The sequence below is a fragment of the Filicampus tigris genome, chromosome 2 (assembly GCF_054856515.1).
Source record: "Filicampus tigris isolate MCC_2025a chromosome 2, RoL_Ftig_1.0, whole genome shotgun sequence".
NCBI classification, from domain to species: domain Eukaryota; kingdom Metazoa; phylum Chordata; class Actinopteri; order Syngnathiformes; family Syngnathidae; genus Filicampus; species Filicampus tigris.
The window spans coordinates 4,018,842-4,041,175 of record NC_141218.1 but is presented as its reverse complement, the minus strand read 5'-3'; the positions used below and the strand labels follow the sequence as shown (position 1 = coordinate 4,041,175).

The 22,334-nt window shown below is 43.9% G+C and overlaps 1 protein-coding gene across 5 annotated transcripts; it reads left to right on the top strand.

The window, feature by feature from the left end:
- Window positions 1–1,028: 1,028 nt before the first annotated feature.
- Window positions 1,029–22,334, top strand: gigyf1a (GRB10 interacting GYF protein 1a). 5 transcript variants are annotated; one of them, XM_086013659.1, is made up of 26 exons: window positions 1,029–1,287; window positions 4,965–5,661; window positions 5,729–5,792; window positions 7,731–7,860; window positions 7,974–8,069; window positions 8,185–8,302; window positions 8,546–8,654; window positions 9,527–9,726; window positions 9,867–10,099; window positions 10,195–10,312; window positions 10,643–10,828; window positions 11,089–11,246; window positions 12,400–12,574; window positions 12,652–12,953; window positions 13,099–13,199; window positions 13,285–13,385; window positions 13,472–13,545; window positions 13,657–13,797; window positions 13,887–14,090; window positions 14,891–15,093; window positions 15,196–15,350; window positions 15,441–15,604; window positions 15,721–15,765; window positions 15,876–16,020; window positions 17,945–20,640; window positions 20,717–22,334. In XM_086013659.1, the coding sequence occupies exons 3-25, from the start codon at window positions 5,758–5,760 to the stop codon at window positions 18,010–18,012; spliced, it is 3,261 nt and encodes a 1,086-aa protein (XP_085869785.1). In that variant the 5' UTR covers window positions 1,029–1,287; window positions 4,965–5,661; window positions 5,729–5,757; the 3' UTR covers window positions 18,013–20,640; window positions 20,717–22,334. The 5 variants fall into 5 exon arrangements, with proteins under 5 accessions (XP_085869785.1, XP_085869795.1, XP_085869812.1 ...); XM_086013669.1 differs by having other exon boundaries at window positions 10,192–10,312; window positions 11,107–11,246; XM_086013686.1 differs by having other exon boundaries at window positions 10,192–10,312; window positions 12,652–12,818.

Sequence of the window (22,334 nt, the reverse complement as noted above, 5' to 3'; positions counted from 1 at the left end):
AAAGTGCTAAATTGGCATGATCTTGGATTTTGTCCACGACAGCTTTCGCAATGCATCGTGGAAGTTGTAGCCAAGCTGTGCGTTCTTTGAAGCCGAAGTCATTGTACTGTACTGTAGTTCTGAACTTCGTTCTATGGTTGTTCAACAATGCCCTCTATTGACCAAAAACCCTACTACAGATTTAGGGTTAACAAATTTCATGTGATAATGTTTCACGTTTTAACATTAAAAAAGAAAGAAAGAAAAGGGTTGATTTCGACATATTTTGTGTATGAAATCAAAGTAATCAGCAATGGATCTTCGCTTATGTCAATTTTATATAGTATAAATATATGAAAAAAGACTTCTGCATCTTAAGGCAAGTTAAATTCAAGACTTTTTAAAACCATTTGAAAATATAGTGAAGACCAACTTCTCAATGTTTACAATGTCCCATGTTGTCCAAAGTAGCTACATTTCATGAATAAAATAACATGTACTTGCTCTTAGTTTCCTTAGTAAAACCACATCACTGCTCTGTTGGTTCCACTATCATGATTGCAGGACATTATGAATCATTCTGTAAATTATCTTATGGTGTTTTTGATGTTATATAAGTTTGAGTTGAGACTATTCATCAAATCATCATGTGTTAACACTTTTGAAGACTTTTTAAATATTATTTTTTCACGTCAACTAAAATCTTAACTTAAATTTATGGAATCAATTCCTTTTAAGGATCCTCAGGAAGCCTGAAAATACCTTTGATGGGAACGTCGCCCCGTCCAACATGGCCGCCACAGAGGCACGTCGCTATGCCGTACCAGCGTAGCTAGTCTGCATATCAGTGATTTACGATCTTAAAACGTGAAATTAATCACTTTATAACATGACATTGAACTTTTTTTTTCTGGTGTAGCAGCGATACGCTTCCATTTCTACTTTTAATAGTCTTTCTTCGCACAAGCAGTACAGACTCCAGTGTGAGTGCTTTGGCCACCTCTGGTTGGCCCGCCGCTTACCAGTGTGCAGTCACGTGGTATTACACGGACGGCCATGTTTCCGAAACACAAACAACAAGACGAGTAGGCAACACACACACACACACATACACACACACACGCTGATGCGACCGTTGGAGGAAGGCGAGGAAGAACAAAAATACGACATTGGCCACGGTGCTCGGCTTCCCGGGAGTACCGTCGTGTCGAACGAACGCGTTGACGAGTGTTCGGAGAGCGATGCGTGCAGTAAATCGGCTGTAGGCGACGCAGCCTGGCTGGTGCTTGCGATTGGAAACAAGTGAAGGTAAGCTAAGCCGCGCTTACAGAGCTGCTGCTTCCTCATCGCCAGATAGCTGCCCCGCGTTAGCCAACGTGCTAACATGGCGTTGCCGCGGCAGACTTTTGGGACTCCACGCGCTTGCTCTTTTATTTGGTTTTTTTTTTATTTGTATGTGTGATCGTTTCTCGCCCTCGCCGTGGACTTTGCAAGCTAGCGCTGGCCGTTGGCGAGTTGGCGTACGAGCAGGCCCAAAGGAGCCCGACACTCCGCCCCCCTTCCGCCATCATAGCTGCTGGTGTCATTTGAACCTCCGAGGCCTCGGCCATCGACGCCGAGCTTCGATACTGCTAGCTGCCTACGCCGCACAAATTGAATCTTGTGCGACAACACCCCCACTTGACTCGTGCCATCGACTCTTTCAAGCACCCCCACAACAAATGCTAGTTTCACAACACCAAACAATGTGGATTGCGTGAGTCAGCGCGAGGTCTTTGCTGTGTATTTTGCCACTAGTCCTCAATGAAGGTGCACCAGGGATCGAAATCGGCTTTCAACGCCGTGTTTTGAAGTCCTAAAGTGATTTGCAGAACAAACACGACCAAATAACGAATGCAATCGAAAAAACAAGCACGGAGAGATAAGCAAAATATTTGAAACAGCATGCAGCTGTTTAGCAGTGGTTAACTGAGCGCTCGCAAAGTCAAGGCAACAAGTAATGTAATTATCATCATCCACACCACTTATCCTGTACAGGGTCGCGGGGAGGTGCTGGAACCTATCCCAGCTGACAATGGGCGAAAGGCGGACTACACCCTGAACTGGTCGCCAGCCAGTCGCAGGGCACACACACAGACGCCGTCACTGCGACCCCACGCTGCCGGCACACAACTCAGGCGTGTGTACCACTACAGCATCAGTGACCTAGTAATGTAATTAGTCAACATCAATTTTGATCATCGTTTAGAGAAGATAAAATTGGTCCAAATCAGAAAGCACACAATTTGCAAACATCTGTTTTTACTTGGAAACAAAAGGCAAACATTTTTGCCAAATCCAAACCAGTAACTGAATCGTAATAAATTTATGTTGGTGCATTCCTGTACAAATACTGTAATTAGCTGTTTTTGAATAAAGAGGCGATTGATTTATCCCCCAAAAATTGATAGTTGGACTTACATTGTTATTAACAGACATGTTTGAAAATAGAATACAGTCTTAAATGCACATTTTTCCTGTACTTGTGTATAATACGGTCCCCTGCTTTACTGGTATCCTTTATTCAAAGTGTTTAAAATGTAATGATAAAGATCCAAAACATACCAATAAAGTGTAAATGCTTTTAAATCCGTGTTCAAAAAGCCCTTTTCCCATACATATGATTAAGGTTGCTCAAAGTACTTTTAAAAACATGTTTTCTCGAATTTTGTTCTTGCGCTGTACTCTTTCAGTAATTTTAGTAAGCTATTTTTTCTTTACTTTGCTTATAAATCGCTAACTGTGTTTGCAACAGCTTTTAAATTAACTTTTAATTGCATTATGTGCAGGTATTGAGTTATGTTTTATATGAAATGTACTCTAAGTAAGTGATTCTATTTTTTGAAACAACCTCTCTTCAACATCTAACCAATGTGAATGTTTCTTAAGCCCCCTGTGTAATACCCCCCTCGATATGGAATCTTTTCTTATTAATATTATTTGCAAAAAAAAAGTATTATTCACTAGGGGTGGGCGATATGGACAAAAAAAAAATCTCAATATTTTTTTTAAAAACTCGATAATGATAATTTGACCATATTCTACAAAAGATATTTTAAATCTGCACTTGCTTCACAGACCAATTGTGGATAGACAGCGTTTGTGAACAACATCTCTTTTAAATTACTAAATATAGCTTCTGCAAAACATAATGATATTCTACGACAATATTTAACAAAAAAGAACAAAAATTATGTATGGACTTACATCGATTTTGGGGAATATTTATGTCATTTAACTGTCTCTGCTGTTATTCAATAATGATGTGACATTTTGAGCTGCAATAAGCACTGCTGTACCACTGCCAAATACGAGAGCAATCAGAATGAGAAAAAAATTATTTGATATGTGACGTGTGACAAAGTGTCACCCAGCAAGGGAAAAAAAAGACGCCATGACAACACCCATTCTCATACATTGTCCAACGTATTCAGAATAAAGTTGAATAACAAAACTGCAATTTCCCAAAAAGTGCATTTTCCCACTCATTCGTCGCTGTCATTTAGACTTATGACTTTATTCATGTTTGGGTGTATGCTGGCGTCGCACTAATAAACCGTCGTAGTTTGTGCAACTTGCCTCGGGAATACAGGCTAGTTATAAATGATGCGGCCTAAAAGCATGTCAACTGAATGTTAACCGATCATCCAGGATGTCACGTTTGACTTGCTGGCTAAAGTACTGAGTGTGTGCGTGCGTGCGTTTATATTTGTTGGTTCAACTCGGCGACTGTTTTCTGAGTGTGTGAGTGTTTAAGCTTTTGTTTAGCGTGCTTGCGCGGTCACCAAGTTTTCCTCGTAATCCATATGGCTCGTGGTGCAACAGAATTGCTCGTCACGGTGACCGTTTTGGCGCATCTAAAAATGTTATTCCCACCGATGTCAGTCTTGTCAACCCCAAACCACTTACAGACTGTACGGACGGCGTGGACTCGCGCCTTGCTATTATTCCCCGCTGGACACTCCTACATACTTGAAGCTGGGCTGCAGTGCGGACAGAGTCACGTGACCGGGTCCTGCCCGCTGATTCGGCGAATGATCATCACTTCCTCCTCCTCTGCCGTCAATGCGCACTGATTTTTCCCCATACTGTGCGGCCGTCGACTGACTCGAGTCAGAGGCAGTATTAATACTCGATAATGTAAAATTACACATCGTGAACGCAAGATTGCCGATGATATCGATAACGATATGTATCGCCCACCTCTATTATTCACTTGATTTTACAATATGTCAAGAATTCACTACTGTTGTTCCCTCCCCACATGGGTCTTTTACTTTTTCAAATTATTATCCAATCTAAAGTGTTGCAAGTAGCTTGGTAACTTTAACAGTACAATGTTAATTAAATCAAAAATGATTTTGGACATACGCCAAACACATTACACAACCACAATAATAAATAACTTCAAGGGGGCATAGTCCTGCAATGTGCGTTCTCGCCGTCAACAAAGCTAATAAAACAGCACTACTTCGTCATTACGAATAAGTTATCACAAGAAAGGTTTTGTTGGCTAGAAGCTGTACAATTTGTGTCACCAAGCCACATGAGGACTGATTGAAAGCAGTAATGTGCAAAATGTGTCAAGGATTGGAGAAAATGGAGCCGACTGGCTATTTGTTTTGTTGCCATGACGTTGTTCTCCAGGATACTAGCTGCACTCCAGCGGCTTTCTCTCCGCATTTAAATAGAATTCTTAGGTTTCTGATTTTGGCGCTTGCCTGGAAATAGTTTGATGCTGTCTCATTTATTCAGTTATTCAGGACATTTGTGTATTGTCCCAGTTCAGTGTGATGTGATCGATTTAAACTGTTTAAACAGTTTAAAAAATTGTACTTCGCTGCTATATATAAGAACCCCCCACCCCCCACCCCCCAAACATGAACTGGCTGTGATGCATCAGGGCATGTTCATCAGTTATTTGTTTCCTTTTCTGTCTTTTCCAGTGGCGCAGAGGAAAGGAGGACAGGAAGTCAAGGCGTTACCTGGACGGTCGTCTCCGCCAGTCCACATTTTAGTCGGAGCGAGCGAGAAACGCGCCAAGCAAAGGGAACGGAAAGGAGGGCGAGCACGGAGAAGAGGAGTGTGGGTCGTGTCTGCTCTCGGCAGCTGTTCCAGCAGCCTTCTTTTTTTTTTTTTTTTTTTTTTCCCTTCCCCGGCTGTGACTTTTTAAATGTTTCCTTTTTTGATGAAGTGGTTCAGGTTCTGAGTTTAAATGTGAGATCTAACTGCTGTAAAGACGAAACAAAGAGAGAGAGCGAAAGAGAGAGAGAGAGAGAGAGAGCGCAAGGGAGAGAGTGAGAAATACTAGCAATTACTCTATTTTTGTTCCATTGATAATTTCCAAAGTTCCTTTTTTCTTTCAATGTTTTACAACCTTAATGGTCTTTGAGTAGCAGGAGCTTCCATTACTCCAATCTGTCGTCAAGGCCCTCCATTAGCAAGCACGGACTGATAACCTGGTACCCCTCAACACCTACAACTGGCAGCTATTCTTGTGGATGTGTATTTTTGAGGTGGGGGGGTGCCCTGTGACCACAGCTTAAGCACCACTCAGCCTTCTAGTCACCTAAGCCTAACTCAACCTAGCCAGCTCCAGCCTGGTCCTGCCCAGTCCAGCCTGCTCCCATATCTCTGGACGGGGTACGCTTCTACTTAACTATGTCAACGATAACAATGTTTGACGCTGACAAATGCATTTGCTTCCCAGATACTCACTTCTGTGTGGACGTGAGGAATATGACTGCTGAGACTCTCAACTTCGGCCCAGAATGGTGAGAAGACTGCACAGCGTGACTCCGTAACACATCAAAATCATGTTTCTTAATACAAAAGGAGTCTTAACATCCGACATGACAAGACAAATATGCTTCAGAGTAGGGCTGCACGATATTGGGGAAAAGTTGCAATATTGAAAAAAATTGAATGAGTGTTGAATATTGCAATGTCAATATTATTGCGATATTTATAGGGGAAGTCAACCCCCCCAAAATTCTTTGCAATAATATGTTGTAATCTAAACACGGTATTCTGATGAATATTGCATTTGTGAAATATGAGTTAAGCAGCAAAATCCACCTGTTTTTAGCCATCTGAGGAGGCGGCCATTTTGTCACTTTCTCTCGACTGAAAATGACATCACAGTTGCTTAAGGCTCAGGTCACATCCGATCACGGCTCACCTGTTTTCGGAACCTGAGCCATGATTGGACGTTAGCTGAGCCCTCAGCAACTGTGATATCATTTTCAGTCGACAGCACGTGTCAAAATGGCCGCACCCTGAAATGGACAGAATCGAGTGGATTTTACGGATAAATTCATATTCCACAAATGCAGTATTCATTAGAATGCCGTGTTTTAACTAGTGGGGCCGCATAGAACATATTCTTGTAAAGACATTTTTTTTCGGTTGATTTCCGCTTTAAAACGTACATCTAAAAGGATGATTTTATCATTTTTATTATCTAATGAAAGAAATAGATTTTTTTCATTCAGCAAAATAAGCAGGTTCAATGTATTATCTAATTTATAATAGCAATTATTTTTCTATCGATCCATCCATATATCTTTGCGATACGTATATTGCACGTTCCATTATCGAAATGACAAGTTTTTTCTTTTCAATGTATTGTGCGTCCCTGTTTAAGAATATTATTTGTGTAAAGAGCCAACGACGAATACTTGTATTAATCCCGAAGGCGATTAAAATTGAATTCCTGATTGATTTCAAGTCGCCACCAAGGCATAGTCACTTCCGTCCTCCTTGCCAGTGGACGTTTGTGCAGCGATTAATGGGAGTGAGGTGTAGCCTGCCGTTGGGTCACACTCCATTTCTAACTGCTGCGAACGTTCCTGGTTCGCGGCCAGACGGGGAGCATATTTCTCTCTCTCGCCTCGGCACATCTGCAGCCGCTTGCTTGCCTCTCTCTGGTCCCCGTTCTCCTACTCTCGCAAAAAAAAAATGGCATGAGTTGAATACGTCGGTAATGTGTAAGAAAAATCGCAGTTACCTCCGCGTGCCTCATGCGCACAGATGGATGCTTTATTAATCCAGTGAAGAGATGAATTTGATCAGACTAAGATGATGTTTTTACCCAGTTGGCTTTTCTCTCTGTCTCAGTCCGTAGCGCTCGCGCTAATACGCTACACCCACCTCCTCTTAGAGGTCCATATGGTTTAGATGTGGGCCTGTGAGTCAATAATGCTCCTCTGAGAGGCAAGTGAATGGCGCCATTGTTCAGCTCTGGGCCTTGGAAGCTCGTCCTTCTTGTAACAGCTTTTTACCCCCCCCCCCCCTCAAATTGGAAAGCTAATACATTACGAAGCAGAGTGCATTCATTCAGTGTGGGGGCGACAGTTGTTTTGTTTCAGAATGTGAAGTCACTGATATTTCTTGGTAGGTGCCTGCTGTTGGATGTGTGTGTGTTTTGATCATTTGGATGAAAATGTTACAGTTGCATAATAGCACCTTTCCTGCCTGCTGTATTATAAACCTGATATTGTTTATTGTAGTGCAGATGGATTTATTGCTTTTGTTGGTTAAAAAAAATACATGGGAAGAGGACCTTGAAAAAAGTCCTTTAAATCGCAATTGCAATATTGAGGAAAAAACAATGAACCCTTGTCTGTGGTTGTACTTGCTGACTCTCTTTCTCTCCTCTCATTCAAATGCCAAATTGATGCTAACGTTTTGCCGTGGCCGTCCCGACCCAGGCTCCGTGCACTGTCCAGTGGAGGGAGTGTGACGTCCCCCCCTCCATCCCCAGCCATGCCAAAGTACAAGCTGGCCGACTACCGCTACGGCCGAGAGGAGATGTTAGCACTTTATATCAAAGACAACAAGGTAGGTTGCACCATCCTCACTCCCGCGCGGCGTCGTAATGCGCTTCCCATGTTACGAGTTGTCTCTTTTCCACTACTTCCATGACTGTACGCTCCCGCCGTTGTTTATCTCAGGTCCCGGAGGACATGCAGGATAAGGAATTTGCTGCTATTCTGCAAGATGAGCCCATGCAGCCACTGGCACTGGTGCCTCTCACTGAGGAGGAGCAGGTCAGCCTCGTCACACACAAAACCGCAGTGACAGCGCCAAGGTGAGCCTGTCCGTTGGCCGACATTCCTCACATTCCTCCCCCTGCGCTCTTTCCCCGCTCTCTCCCCCTGGCAGAGGAACTTCTCCATGTCTGTGAATAGTGTGGCTGTTCTGCGGCTCATGGGAAAGGGGGCAGGTGGAGCTGCCCCGGCCGGAGCGGTCCGAGGACGGGGCGCCACAAGAGGCAGCAGAGGTACGATTGCTCCTTTGGAAAAGATGAGAATGACTTCACATGAAACAAAACACTCTGTATGAAGAGACAACAATCACAAAATGTGTTTGGCTGGAAGTGCTGTGGGAGCTGTTTAGGGAAATTGTAAAGTGTTCATTTCCTCTTTTTTTTCCCTCCACCATGTTGGTGGAGCTGACTTCCTATTGAGCTCGCTTTGTCCAGCCGCACATGCTCCAGTCTGTGCCTGTGTTTGTGTGTGAACAGGCCGGGGCCGCGGGGAAGGTGGATTCTACCAAAGAAGTATTGAAGATGCCGAAGTCGGTTTTGGTCGAAGCTCCAGAGAGATACACCGTAGCCAGAGCTGGGACGACCGGTAAGGAAGTCAGCATGTACCGGAATTTCCTGTGAATAAAATGCACCCCAGGACCAATCACCCTTCAAAAGCAGATTTTTTTTTCCTCTCGAATTGTCTATACACAGCCCTCCAATTTGCTGGCATACTTTATTACACTGGCCAACAAATGTATTTTATTTTTTTCCGAGTGCCAAAGATATGTTCATAGTTTTGGGCTACTGAGTCCGAAAATGATACTCGTTTTTTTGAATGTGCTGTAGTTATAGAAAGAGAGGAATTTTTGACAATTCATTGATTGTGAATTCATTTGGAGATTGTGAATTCATTTGGCGATATAAAAATAAAAAAAAATAATGGTATGTGCAAGTGATTAAGTGCGTCAGATGTCTGTGCTAGGCTAAGCTGATATGTGATAAGATGGTGGAACAAGCCAAACCTCTTACGATCGCAGCGAAGTCAAAGTGTGAAATATAAATCCTTGCTCTTCCTTGAGTTTTCATGTTTTAAAAAAGGTACCAGTGTTTTGCATGGACTATAAAATGCAAGCCACTCTAGTGATGCATCGGATTTGAATCGAATCGTGGTCCTCTGAATCGTTATCGGATCGAATTGTGAGGTACCCATAGATTCCCACCACTAGTATTGTTGTTGTTGGCGGCAACCGCTTGTGACGGCAAACTTAACTTCAACTATACGAGTCTATAAAATGTGATTTAAAAAAAAAAAAAGCTGAAAAAAAATCTTTTTTTTTTGCAAAATAGTTGCGTGTCATTCACAGGAATTACAGCACTATTTTTTTTCCTGCAATGTTTGTTGTTTCACGCCTTTACAAGCCTGTTATTTCATTGACCCCCCCAACACGTCCCTCCTATATTTGATTGCAATTTCAGAGGTGAGCGTCGATTTGAGAAGCCACTCCGACGGGAGGTGGGCCGCCCTGGCTTTGAGGAGTCTGCAGGTCCCGGGGGCTCCGGGAGGAAGGAGTACACAAGGGCTGACAGCGATAACTGGCGCACCCTCCGGGAGGAGCAGGAGGGGGAGGAGGGCGAGCCAGGAAGCAATTGGAGAGTTGCTGGACCCCGCAGGGACGGTATGATGAGCACAAACACTTTCTATTTCCAGCTGTACTCCCTCTGTTCGTTTTTTTTTTTTCCTCTTGTGTTCAAAGAAGTTGTGATGTAAAGCTTATTGAGGCTCGAGTTACGGCTCACCAGTCGTTTCTTTTGCCAGATGGCGGTGGTCCCCGCTCAGCAGGCTGGCGGGATCACGGCTGTCCAGGTGACAGTCGCCGTCGCAAGTTCGATTTTGACTTCGGGGGTCCCGAGAACCTGGGCGCTAGTCGCCGCCGCGCCGGCAGCGAGGGGCCGGAGGACGACAGGGACGGCCTGCCTGAGTGGTGCATGGATGAGGAGGATGGTGGAATGGGAACGTTTGACTCCTCTGGCGCCTTCATGCCTATGAAGGCAAGTGTTGGCTACGACTGTCTGTTTCTGTCTTGATGCCTGTGAGCGCACCTTTTTTAAAGTTCCTATTTCCTCTTTTGGTCATTTGTCAGAAGGGTGGCAAGGAGACAATTCTGGAAGAGGACTTGGAGTTCAAAGGCATTGAGGAGGAGGAAGAAGAGGAGAATCTTCCTGACATGGAGAGAAACAGCAGTGATGGAGACAAAGACAAAGGTCAGTAGATTCCTTCCTGCACTTTTTTTGGTTGCAGTTTATTCAGAGCAGCTGCAGCCGGGATCTGGTAGCGCTTTTTATTGTTTTGTCATTATTATTTTTTTTTTCCTCCCGTTCCCTCTTTCTTATTTTCTTTCTTTTCATTCGCAAAAAACGGGTCACTATAAAAGGTGACCCGGCAGAATCCCGTTTTGTATTTCCCAGTTGGTCATTGTTTTTTTTTCTGTTTCGTGTACAGATTGTGTCTGTTCCGTTTCCTTGCACTTTGCGGTACAATGACAATGAAGCGATTCTGATTCCCCGTTGCTCACGTTTCTTTCCTTCCTTCAGAGAGTAAGGAAGCCCCATCAGCTGCAGTTGATGGGGAGGCCAAGCCGGCGGCGCCTTCCTCCTCCCCCCCTGCCCATTGTGCCCCTCCATCCCTGGAGCCCCAGCCCAGTAACAGTGGCCCAACAGTGGACGCCGCTCAGCTGAGCAACAGCCACCCTTTAAAGGACAGTAGCCCACCAAGTGAAGGTACGAAGCTGTTTGGTCAAGAACATGACGGCTTATGTGAGCACTGGTCTCACCTCATCAAACCTGAGAGTCGGGAGTGTCTCATGTCGAAGATTTGCTTTGATGTCAAATATGTTTGTCCATAGCTATTGAATATCTTGTTTACGGAAACGGCTGCTCTCACTTGGTCACGTGGCTGCACTGCCCTTCGTGGCTAACATGTTCAGCTTGACCTAAAATTAGAAAAAAAAAGAGGCCCATTGCTTTTATTTGTGTGTCAGATGTGGCTCTGGTTGTAGGATCCAAGAGCCAGGTGAGCCAAAACACTGCCTCCTCGTCAGTGCTGCCTCCGCCGCCGCCGTCTTCTGCTGCTCCCCTCCTCCCTACGTCCGGGGTAGGAGACACTGAGGATGACGAGGGCATGAAACACCTGCAACAGGTATGCGCCTTTTCTCATTCTCAACACTCAAACCGAGAGCTTTATTTGCACACCTCATTTGTTTGGAACAACAAATGATGTTAGCTTGTTTTTATGGATTTGGTTAAAATGAATCACTAAAGATGCATTGTATGATGAAAAGAAAACACATGACAGGGTTCATGCAGTCCTGAATGTGACCAAACCCAGCAAACGAGTGAGTTGCGACGCAAGCACGAGGCAGCTGTGACATCACTTTCAGTCCACAGCAGAGGGTGGTTTAGGACAAAATGGCCGCGCCCTCAAATTGAGAAGTAGATAAATCAATCTGTGAAATTCTCATTCCATGAGTGCAATATCAATCAGAATCCCGTGCCTTCACTACTGGGCTCAGAGAATATATTGTTGCGAAGAAAATCTCTACCTTGAAGTCCTCTTTAGGAAGAGAAAAAGTCAGTCAGTGGCCCTGTATCCGCTAGAATCAGCAGAATAATCTCCACATGTAGAACCAAAACAGAAGCATTCTGTGCTAAGATGACCTTGGCGTCACATCTTACAGAATGATTTGTGGTAGGCGGAAAACAACAAACTCATTCTCTTGCCTTGCCGCCCAAGTGTAGAAACTTAGTACTTGATTTGGCAACTTGGGAAATAGTTTTCCAAGGCACTGTTTTACTCTCTATATGTCTTGTTTGTGATGCAACAAGAGAGAGGATCCGATTGGTCATCATGTTGATGTTATTGAGAACGGTGTTAGTGTTTCTGCCGTTGTTACAGTATATCTGCGTTTAATTTCATTTAAAGGTAGACGTACGAACGATGCCATGTTCATCTTCTTTTTGGTAGATTAGACCCTCACTAGCACTCTCACGATTTTATTTATCCACATTAACAATTTTTGTCTTCTATTGTGATTGTTCGAAAATGGTTAATTTGGAAAGAAAATATTAGAAAAAAAAGTTGCTCGTAAAGCAATCAGTTTGTGAGTAGGATCACTCAAGAACAGTGATGTAACTGTACGTGACTATGATGAATTGAAATGCATTCAAATGGACTGCGTGCTGGGTTTTCAAGCATACGCAAACGTCACAGCAGCAGACACGGTTCTTGAATTTCTATATTGTGGCACAGCTCCATGCGGCGCTAAATTAGAGTTTTGCGTGTACGTGTTTAGGAGGCGGAGAAGATGGTGGCATCGCTGCAGGATACGTCTTTAGAAGAGGAATGTTTCACGCAAGCGCTACGGCAGCAGCAGCAGCAGGAGAGCCGCAACACCGCGGCCGCTCTGCCTCTGTCTCACGAGGCCGCCATGAAGTGGTTCTACAAGGACCCACAGGGAGAGATCCAGGGTATCGCTCGGAACGCGCTTTTTAATTGGTGGTGAACTGTGGAGATCCTAATGGAAGGAATGTGGCGCTCCGCTCAGGTCCCTTCACCACGGTGGAGATGTGCGAGTGGTTCCAAGCTGGCTACTTCACCATGACCCTCTTGGTCAAGCGGGGCTGCGACGAGGGCTTCCAACCCCTGGGCGACGTCATCAAGATGTGGGGCCGCGTGCCCTTCGCCCCGGGGCCCTCCCCGCCGCCCCTGCTGGTGAGACAGCCACCACCGACGCAGCGCCCGCAGCCCGCCCGGGGGCCCGCCGGGACTGTGAGTCAGAGCTCAGCCAACATAGACGATGGGAAGGGGTGGATGCAGAAGGGAGGGAAGATGGATAGACAGGCCACGGTAATAGATTTTCCTCTTCTAAAGGATTAACAGACGTCTGTGCATGCCAAAAAGACGCTTTGATCCGTGTTTGTAGTTAGACATGCTCCATTTGTTGGTTGCCAAGGCGTGCCGCTAACTCACAGTACTCTGTCCTCCCCCTCAGGGAAACCTGGACCAGGAGCGTTTGAAAAAACAGCAGGAGCTGGCAGCGGCAGCTCTTTATCAGCAGCTCCAACAGCAGCAGTTATTCCAGCTCATTAACAGGCGAGTGGCGACAGGCGGCACGCGCTTGCGGCGCCAAACGGCGGAGGGCCCTTTTCACTGGCGCTTTGGCCATTGTCACCCGCAGGTGCAGTGAGCAGGGTATGATGCCTTCGATGAACAGGTCGATGTCAGTGCCAGATACAGGGTCCATGTGGGACATGCATACCTCAGCTTCACAGCCGTCAGGTGCGCAAGCGGGAGACGAAAGCGAGGCAAATCCAAAAACGTGCCAGTGGTGCTGTGCTTCAAATGCCCTTTTTACATTTCCGCAGGTGGTGAAGCCAGTCTTTGGGACATAACAATGAATCGTTCTACTCAGGGTCCAACTCTGGAACAGCTTCAAAAGGTTTGACGTTTGCTGTCAAAATGATTTGCTCACTGCTAAATTGATTTGGTTTTGGCTTTTTTTTTTTTTTCTTTCTCTCTCTTGAATTTATGTTGTGGTTGTTCCATTCAGCTCCAGCAGGAGAGGCGAGACGCTGAACTCAGGGCGAAGCGGGAGGAGGAGGAGCAGCAGCGTAAGAGGAGGGAGGAGAAGAGGAGGCAACAGGAGGAGCAAAAGCGAAGGGAGGATGAGGAGCTCTTCAGACGCAAGCAGGTGAAGCGTTGTTTGATTGCGCCCTCATCGGTTGTGCATGGTTGAGCGCCGTAACAAGTTTGCCGCATCTCCTTGGTTGTTGCCGGCAGCAAGAGCTGATTTTGAAGTTACTGCAGCAGGCCCCCCAGCAGCAGGGGCCGGTGGCGGGCAGCGCCAGCTGGAGCGGGGCTTCTTCCTCGGGGCTCTCGAAAACGGGGAAGCCCCTCTCGCTGCTGGAGATGCAGCAGGAGACGGAAAGACTTCTCAAGCAGCAGCAGCATCAACAGCAGCGAGCCCAGCAGCAGAGGGAGCGGGTAGGCTGCGGAAACGATGATTCGATCGACATTTCTTTGCTTTTGTTCACATCAGGGATATCATTGTTTGGCTTTTTTTCTTTTATTTCGGCTTGACTTTTATTTGCATAAATTCAGTTAGTTTTGCTGTGTTTTGGTTAGTTTTAATATTTTCGACAATGCTTCCTTTTAGTTAAAAAAAAAATTATGGCCTTATTTGTGGAGTTTAAGATTATTTAGGTCCCTTGGCAGTGTGCAATAAAGTTAAGTAAACTGCAATACCCAAAAGACAAAGCCAAACAGTCATACTGAAATACATTTAAAATAAGTCTGGAAGCTTGTGTATGAAATTCATTGACAGACGAAAATGAAGGACATTTTTGATATAATTGTACTCTTCATTAGTTTTCTAAAGGTAAAATGCAGTTTGTTACATATTTTTTTCAATTTCAAACTTTTGAACCCCAATTTTTTTTTTTCATTTTTAGTGAGCTTTTTTCGTTATTTTTTGTTAACTATGATAACCTTGGCCTGCGTGTGTGTACATATGGTTGATATGATTCAAAACTGGTAAAAATGAAAAACAAAAATACAAAGAAATCAAACATGCAGTGAGTGGAGGTGTGCGATATCGACACAATTGTATATCCAGATAACGATATATATCTTGATACAGCGTTGTCTCTTCATTTGTTCATAAAATATATATTTTGTCTGGAACATGCAATAACATGAATAATAAAGCTAGAACAAAATGAAAAATATCCAGTAGCCAAAAATGGACGTGAAGCTTTCATGTTCTTTTTGTTTGTGACTTTCAGCACTCGGGCATGTCGATGGGGAGTTCCTCCATGGGAGGCCAGTGGGGGGACAGTGTTGGCATCTGGGGTGGGCCTGGAGGCATGGAGGGCAAAAGTGGCAGCATGGGCATGTGGGAAGAGGCTGTGAAGAACCAGGCCAGCCTGCGCGGTAACGGCAACAATAACTTGGGCTTAAAGAACAGTCGCAGCAGCCCTTCACTCAGGTCCGCACGTTGCCCCTTGTGGTGCTTTCATTTTCGTAGCGTTCCACTCGTATCGCGTTGGCTCGAACCCCTGTTTGTGTGTGTGTGTGTGGACCCCTCCAGTGAGCAGTACATGATGCGCCGAAAGCGCACAGATGAGGACGAGAATCTGCTGAAGCTGTTGCAGGGCATGAAGCCACAGGATGGCTTCACCACCTGGTGTGAGCAGATGCTGCATGCCCTCAACACCTCTGCCAGCAACTCCTCCTCTCTGGATGGTAAGATTGCTGCCGTCTCTTTTTTTTTTTTCGTTTTTGGACAGAAGAAGAAAGCAATTGGATTGCAACGCTTTGGTCCTGTTGTCACAGTTGCTACGATTGTGGCCTACCTGAAGGAGGTGGAGTCTCCCTATGCAGTGTTGGACTTCATCCGGTCCTACCTGGGGGACACAGTGGAAGCCAAAGAGTTCGCCAAACAGTTTCTGGAGCGACGTTCCAAACAGAAAGCCAACCAACAGCGACAGCAGCAGCAGGTAGACTGTAACCAAGACTAACGACAAATTTGACTTTGCTCTCTTTGTCACACACGTTGTGAAATGCGCTATACAAATAAAGTTGTATTTTATTGTATTGTTCTTCATGCTCTCAGCTGTCAAAGGAAGTGGCTGGCCTGAACATGAACTTCCCTCTGCAGGTAAACACGAATGCTGAAAACTTGTTGCGAGCCGTCGCGTGATAACATTTTTTAATTTATTTTTTGCTCACGTTGCATTAGTTTAACAGGACACGTACTGTTTTTAACAGGACACGATGCGAGGTATGAACGCTAGTGCCCTGCAGTCTATGTTCCAGGCCAATCACATGGGCAAGTCTGGTCTCTATGACAACCAAGGAGGGAAGATGAAAAAAAAACAGCCCATGATGCTGCACTCTGATCCCAGCATCTTAGGTATGTCATCTCACAAACTCCCCTGCCTATTTATAGCACGCCTTCTCAACTTTATTTTTTGAGCAATTTAAAAATAACCACAGCTGCATACAAAGTGCTGTAAGTATAATCTGACATACCGAAACAAAGACAGTGAACAAAATAAATGCATAACATAAACAGAGTAAACACAATAAAACACTAAAGCAATGCTGAGTCAAAAGCCAAAGAATTCAAATGTGTTTTAAGACGAGTTTTGAAGATGAACAGAGAAGAGGGTTTACCAAATGTTTAACCGAAAGTTATTCCAAAGGGAGGGACTGGCAACAGAAGAAGCTCAATCCCCTCTGAGGCTACACTGCTACGCTGACCCGTATGGTGGGGCGAAATCATTTCAAGTTTTAAAGATAAATAAAACTATCTTAAAATGAATTGTAAAATGTAAAATTGAGCCAGTGGAGGGAGAGTAGAATCTGACTTATTTGCTCCCTCCTACGAGCACCAGTTAAGAAGCGAGCAGCAGCATTTTGCCCCAACTGGAGATGCTTTAGGCTGGCTGACTCCAAAATAAAGTGCATTACAGTAACTCAGCCGATATAACAACAGCTTGGATTACGGTTTATCCCATTTAAGGCCTAAAGCGTCTGGCTCAACAGCGCCCCAAAACCTAAGGTCGTGTTTGGAATTACCCTTGAAAACCTGAAGTTTTCCTAGAAATTCAACACCTACAAAATAATTAAAATCTCAGCCCCCGTAGCAGACAGAAACATAATTCCAAAAGAATTTGAGAGCTTAGACATGTGGCTTTGACAGACTCGGGTTTATTCATCTTTACTGATTCAATCGAAGAGGTAAAAATAAAGTGTCAGTAGTAGAAGCACTACGTTTAATTTTTTAAAAATCAAGTGGTAATTACCATCCTCTATTCTGTTACAAAGATGTCGAAATTGTCATTATCTACAAACATATATCTTAACCATATATCACATTCGACTGGTTCAGAGTCCACAATCGCGTTGTCTATATCACTGCCGTTATTCATTTCAGAGCTCCCGCGATCGACGGCGCCCGCCATTACTACTCGAAAAAAATTGTGGATATCCTCCGACAACTCACGACACCGTCACATGTCTATTCTGATGCATTTCATTGGTTAAGAGACCGAAAATTAAATAATAAATAGAAAATGACGTATATGCTCTCCCGGCTTTAAGGGTAGAAAGATGCAACAGCGCTCTCGGCTCTAGTGGTAGAAACGCGGTTATGTGCTCCCATCTTTAATGGGTTAATGCTGTTGTGAAAGGAGAGCTTTTACTTTGGCCGGCTGCCTGAGATGGAAAAAAAAAAAAATCAAACAAACTGGATTTAACAATAGCAATGATTTGCTGGACTAATTTAGAATCACTGTGCAATTTCAAATCCAAATTTGAGACTGTTGGCGTGATATAAGATGCCAGGGAGTGAACACCGTACCTTCTTTGAAGTTCAACAGGTTTAGTGCCATCCAGACTTTGATTTCCTCCAGACAGGTTAAACGTGGCCGTAAGGAGAAAGCGTTCGTTTTGCTCAGCGGAACGTAGATCTGACGGTCATTGCATACGAGTTAAAGGAAATACCATGCTTTCTTAAGATGGAACCCAGGGGCAGCAAATACAATGAAAAACAGCAGAGGCCCCAAAATTGATCCATGTTGAGCTTATCCCTGATTGGTCGTTTGTCCTTGGGCACAGTGATTTCTTTAAAAAATGACCTACTCTATGACCAAAAATACTGCACAATAGTGATGTAGAATTTGGACAAAACACCTATACCTTGGTTACATCAGGTTTAATTGCGTGTTTAAAAAAAAACAAAACGGTAGTGCTAAATGGAATTCGCGTTTTGAACGTGTCCTCCTACTCCTTTGACGCAACTCCTGCTTCCCTGTGCCTTCTCCCGCCTGCAGGCTACTCATTCCACAGTACGGCCGAGTGTCTGAGCCTGAATGAGATGGAGATGGTGGAGGATTACTGATGTGACGCAGCGCAGCAGCAATAGCTACCTGAGGCCTTCTTGTCTTTTAATCAGACAAACCTGATGACGAATGTGCACTGCTAGGGGAACCCGGGGGGCTGGGGGAAGGGAGCAGGCCTAAGAGGAGGTACGAGGCGGTTGGGGGGGGGGGGGGGTGTGGGCGCCGCTCCTCTTGTGGTTGTGACAAAAAGTGGCTCCCTGCTGCACCAGTTGAGCAGGGGCAACGGGGGGCGGGGGGGGTTATGCGTTTCAAAGAAACATGGGTATCCTCTGGCACTCAACATTTTAAGCACCTTATACTGAACTAATGCACTTTATCGAGATGGGATTTGAATATTTCTTTTTCGTCTGTGTGTGTTTGTGTGTGTGTGCGCGTGCGTGCTCGGAATCAGTGTGCATGCGGTATGTGTGCATCACAACTGGAAGTGTTAACACGGGCGGGGGGTGGGTGGGTTGGGCGTGGGTGTTGAGCGTTTCAAAGTCGGGGACCTTTAAGTTGAGAGCAAATCCTTTTTCTCGAAAGACAAACACTGTTGATATTTCTGTTTTGCATTTTTTTACGTTTATATAAAAAAAGTAAAGCTATTGAAAAGTGGATTATAAAAACTTGAAGATTTGCACTTGCCTAAAAAAAACAAAGAAAAGCCTAAAAAAATGGGGGTTAGTGGTAGAAGTGGATATTTTTTTGTGAATGTGTGTGAATGACTGATGTGTGATTGGTTCTTGTCAGTAATATACCAGTGTGCACAATGTCTAATATTTTTTTTTTTTTTTTTTTTTTTTTTAAGTTGCTTACCAATATGTGTGAGACGAAAGTGGCCATTCTTGAGTTTTGTTCTTATGTTTATTTTGTACTTTGATGTTTTTGTATGTGTTGAGTAAGAGAGAGGGCAATTGCACAACACATCCTTTCTCTTAGCAGCTTTTTGTCTCCTCACTTGGGTGATGAACTCTGTTGTGTTTGAAAGACTTGGGAATCACAGGAGATGAAGATCGCGGGCGAGTGTGTGCGTGCGTGCGAGCGAGATTGTTCATTTACTGTTGAAAGAAATGAGTCGAGACTACAGGTACTCATTTTCAATAATGTGCTTTTTTTTTGTGTATGAATGCACATTTGTGCCTAAGAACTTGGATCGGGTGCGTGGCCATTGAGACATTAGCTCTTTTTCAGAGTGAGTGTGACGTGTGTCAGTGCTCAGCACAGTGTATGTCAAGTGTGTGTTTTTATATATATATATGAATATATATAAATATATCGTTGGTGTTTCTAGTTCGGTCTGGGGGTGATCCATCGTAAGGTTCGTGGGGTGCGATCACGTTGCCTTTTGTTAGCTCGAACTTGTGAATGAAAGGTTGAGAGAAAAAAATGGCAGCATCTTAACGGTGCATGTAAGGTTAGCATTGTTACTTGTTCGTTGTTGCAATTTGATAATGACGAGTTTTCCTTTTTTATGAGAAATATATACAAATATATACATTATATACAAAGTTTAACAAGTATTTGGACTAAGATAATGAGCACTTGGGGCTGCTATTTTTGTTGTATGTGTTTTGTTTTTTTTCTTAAGTTGTGATACTTTTTTTGTTTCATTCTCGCCATGTGAAGTGTATTTCTTTCTTAAGAAAATATTGAATGTATTCCAAAAAATGACAAGAAACCCGTGCTGATATTTTTTTTTCCTCAGAAGATTTCAAAAATGGAAACAAAATACAAGAAAGCTTCAAAGAGGAGTTTTTTTTTTGTTTTTTTTTTTCAAGTACACAGTGGAGGAGACAAAAAAAGAACTGTGGATCGATACAGTTGAACACACTGCCTCTACAATCCTGATCGTACAAATGGTGACTAAGAATTAAAAGAAAGGACTATTTCTCTTCCATACTGGAGCTTTGGTTGTTTACAAACCACATGGATATCAGTGGGTGCATTTTTTCCCCCCCTCCCTCTCTTGTCTTTTTGTTTTTGTTTCCCATGTCAAATGGGCAGGGTTTTGCAAGTGTGCTTCTGCCATTGTGGACATTGAGTGGTGTCCTCGAGGAAAGATGGACAATAGCTCTGCCTAACTGGAGCTTTTGGGGACTGTGATGCAGCGTGGGGATATCCAAGGATTGGCCTCCATTGTTTTTGTTTTGTTTTTTGTGCGTGGAATGGAGTGCAGGACGACGCCTGTCGGAGAAGGAACTGAGAGGCAATACGAGTCCCGGGCTCAGTCCTCGTCAGCACTCAACCCTGCCCGAACCAACTCACCTATGCACTTTTGTTCAATTCAAGCTGTGAGGTACCATTTTTGGGGACGGGAGCACAACGGGAGGATGGTGGCGTCACTGAAAAGACATTTCCGAAAATGAACTGAGACTGGAGCCTCCTGTACATAACCATATTTTTGTATCACCTTTCAGAGTAGACTACACGACGGCTTGCGAACAGATGAAGGAAAACTCATGACGCGCCATTAATGTCAGAGTGAATTTTTTTTTTTTTTTTTTTCTATTTTGGAGAAAAACAAAGTTTGTTTTTTTCCCCCCTTTCCCCCTGGAGTTATCTCCAGCAGGACTCTTAGCAAATGGATGTTGCCGTGGCTATGGGATTTCTATGAAATAACCACACGAGGTCTGAACCTTTTGGCACTGGTAAGACATGAACCTGGATAATCTTGTTGACATGCTGCTTTTCGCTCAATGTCCTCATGTTCTTGTCTTCTCGCAGGAGTTTGGCTTTGTGCCGCTTTGCCGCAATCGTCTGCCATCCCGATTTAAACCCGACCCAGCGAACTCAAACCTTTAGCAGCTTCCTGGACAAACCGGGTCGACGTGAGGACAGCGGATTGCGTCTGTGAGCCATGACAACCACCCACCTTGGAGTGGGGCCTAACCTTACCAGCAGGACCTGTTTGGATGGCAAGGACAAAAAAGCCGCTTTGGCTTTGAGTGGATAACGAGCCACCACGAAGCCCTGCAGCCGTGGATTCGGCTGGACTAAAGACTTGTACAAAAAAGAAAAAACAAGACGTTTGACACAAGTTAACACTTTGCTCCATGTCACATAGATTCTCCAGTCACACACATGCACACACCAGTTAAATTGGGGCTTTGTAAATACTGTACATTTATATGTTGGTGTTTTTGCGTTTGCCCTCACAAATTTTGCTTTAATTCTCCACTTCAACATGCCTTAAAACTGTACAGTCGAGTCCTGAATGGCTCCACTGACTAAAGAATTTGAGTCGGACACAACTGCACAACAACCTGCGCTTTTGTACCGACCTTTCTGGTTATCTCAAGAACAGATGCTTTTCTTGACCATGTCTGTATATATTTTTGGGGGATGGTGGTTGGCTTTTTCTTTTTTTTTTCTTTTGTTTTTTCCATTGAAGAATAGTGTTGTTTAGATGTGTGGCTGACGCGGACTGAATAAAAGTGCTGAAGTCTGTAGTGTTTGGAGCTGAGCTGAAAGGACTGAAGGTAAATCTGATTTGTGGCTGTCTGACCAAATATCAAAAAGCAACATGTAAACCTAGAAGCCAAATTAAACCAGATCAGCGTTCAATTTAGATGTAGGGTTTGGAGGTTTATCATTCTGCTGACTTTGTACATTTATCACACTTGGATGCTTACTGTTTGTATCCTGTATTTGATGCATGACTATCATCAGATTTCATCGATTGATGCTGCCATTTACAGTGGTGACAGATTGACTTCGAATTAACAGCAATGCATGTTAGATTTGACTTGTACTGGAACAGTTTTGTGTCGGTTTGGACTGAACTAAAAGGTGGTATGAATTGTAGACTTTAACCATGTCAGTCTATCAGGTAAAAGTTTATTTTTAAAGGTAAAACAGCACAGCGTTTCTTGTTAGTCTTTAGTAAATTGTTGCAGCTAGATTTGCTGCACTGCCGATTTTACGACAAGAGAAACAGTAACATTGTATTGTAAGAAGCGAATGCATATCTGATCATCTGGTTATGTTTGGCAGTTCTCAAACAAAACTCGGGACACTAACATTACGTTACAACCCGCTCAGCTCAGCTCCTTTTGTAATATTCTTGGGAAGTTGAAGCGGAAGTTTAAAAAAAATATATCTATACATACACGCACGCAATATGTTCTATGTGCTCCCTCAGTCTAAACAATTGTTCATTTGTGAAGACACCCACATTCACAATACTGTGCTTAGCCTTGTGGGGGGGCACATAAAACATTTTCGACTTGACTTCCGCTTTAAAGACCGTGTATACTTTTGGTGGAAAAGGAGCACTTGAAAGATGTGTAAATAATTTGGATTGTTTTGTTTGAAGTACAAAATAAATACTAGCAGTTAGCAA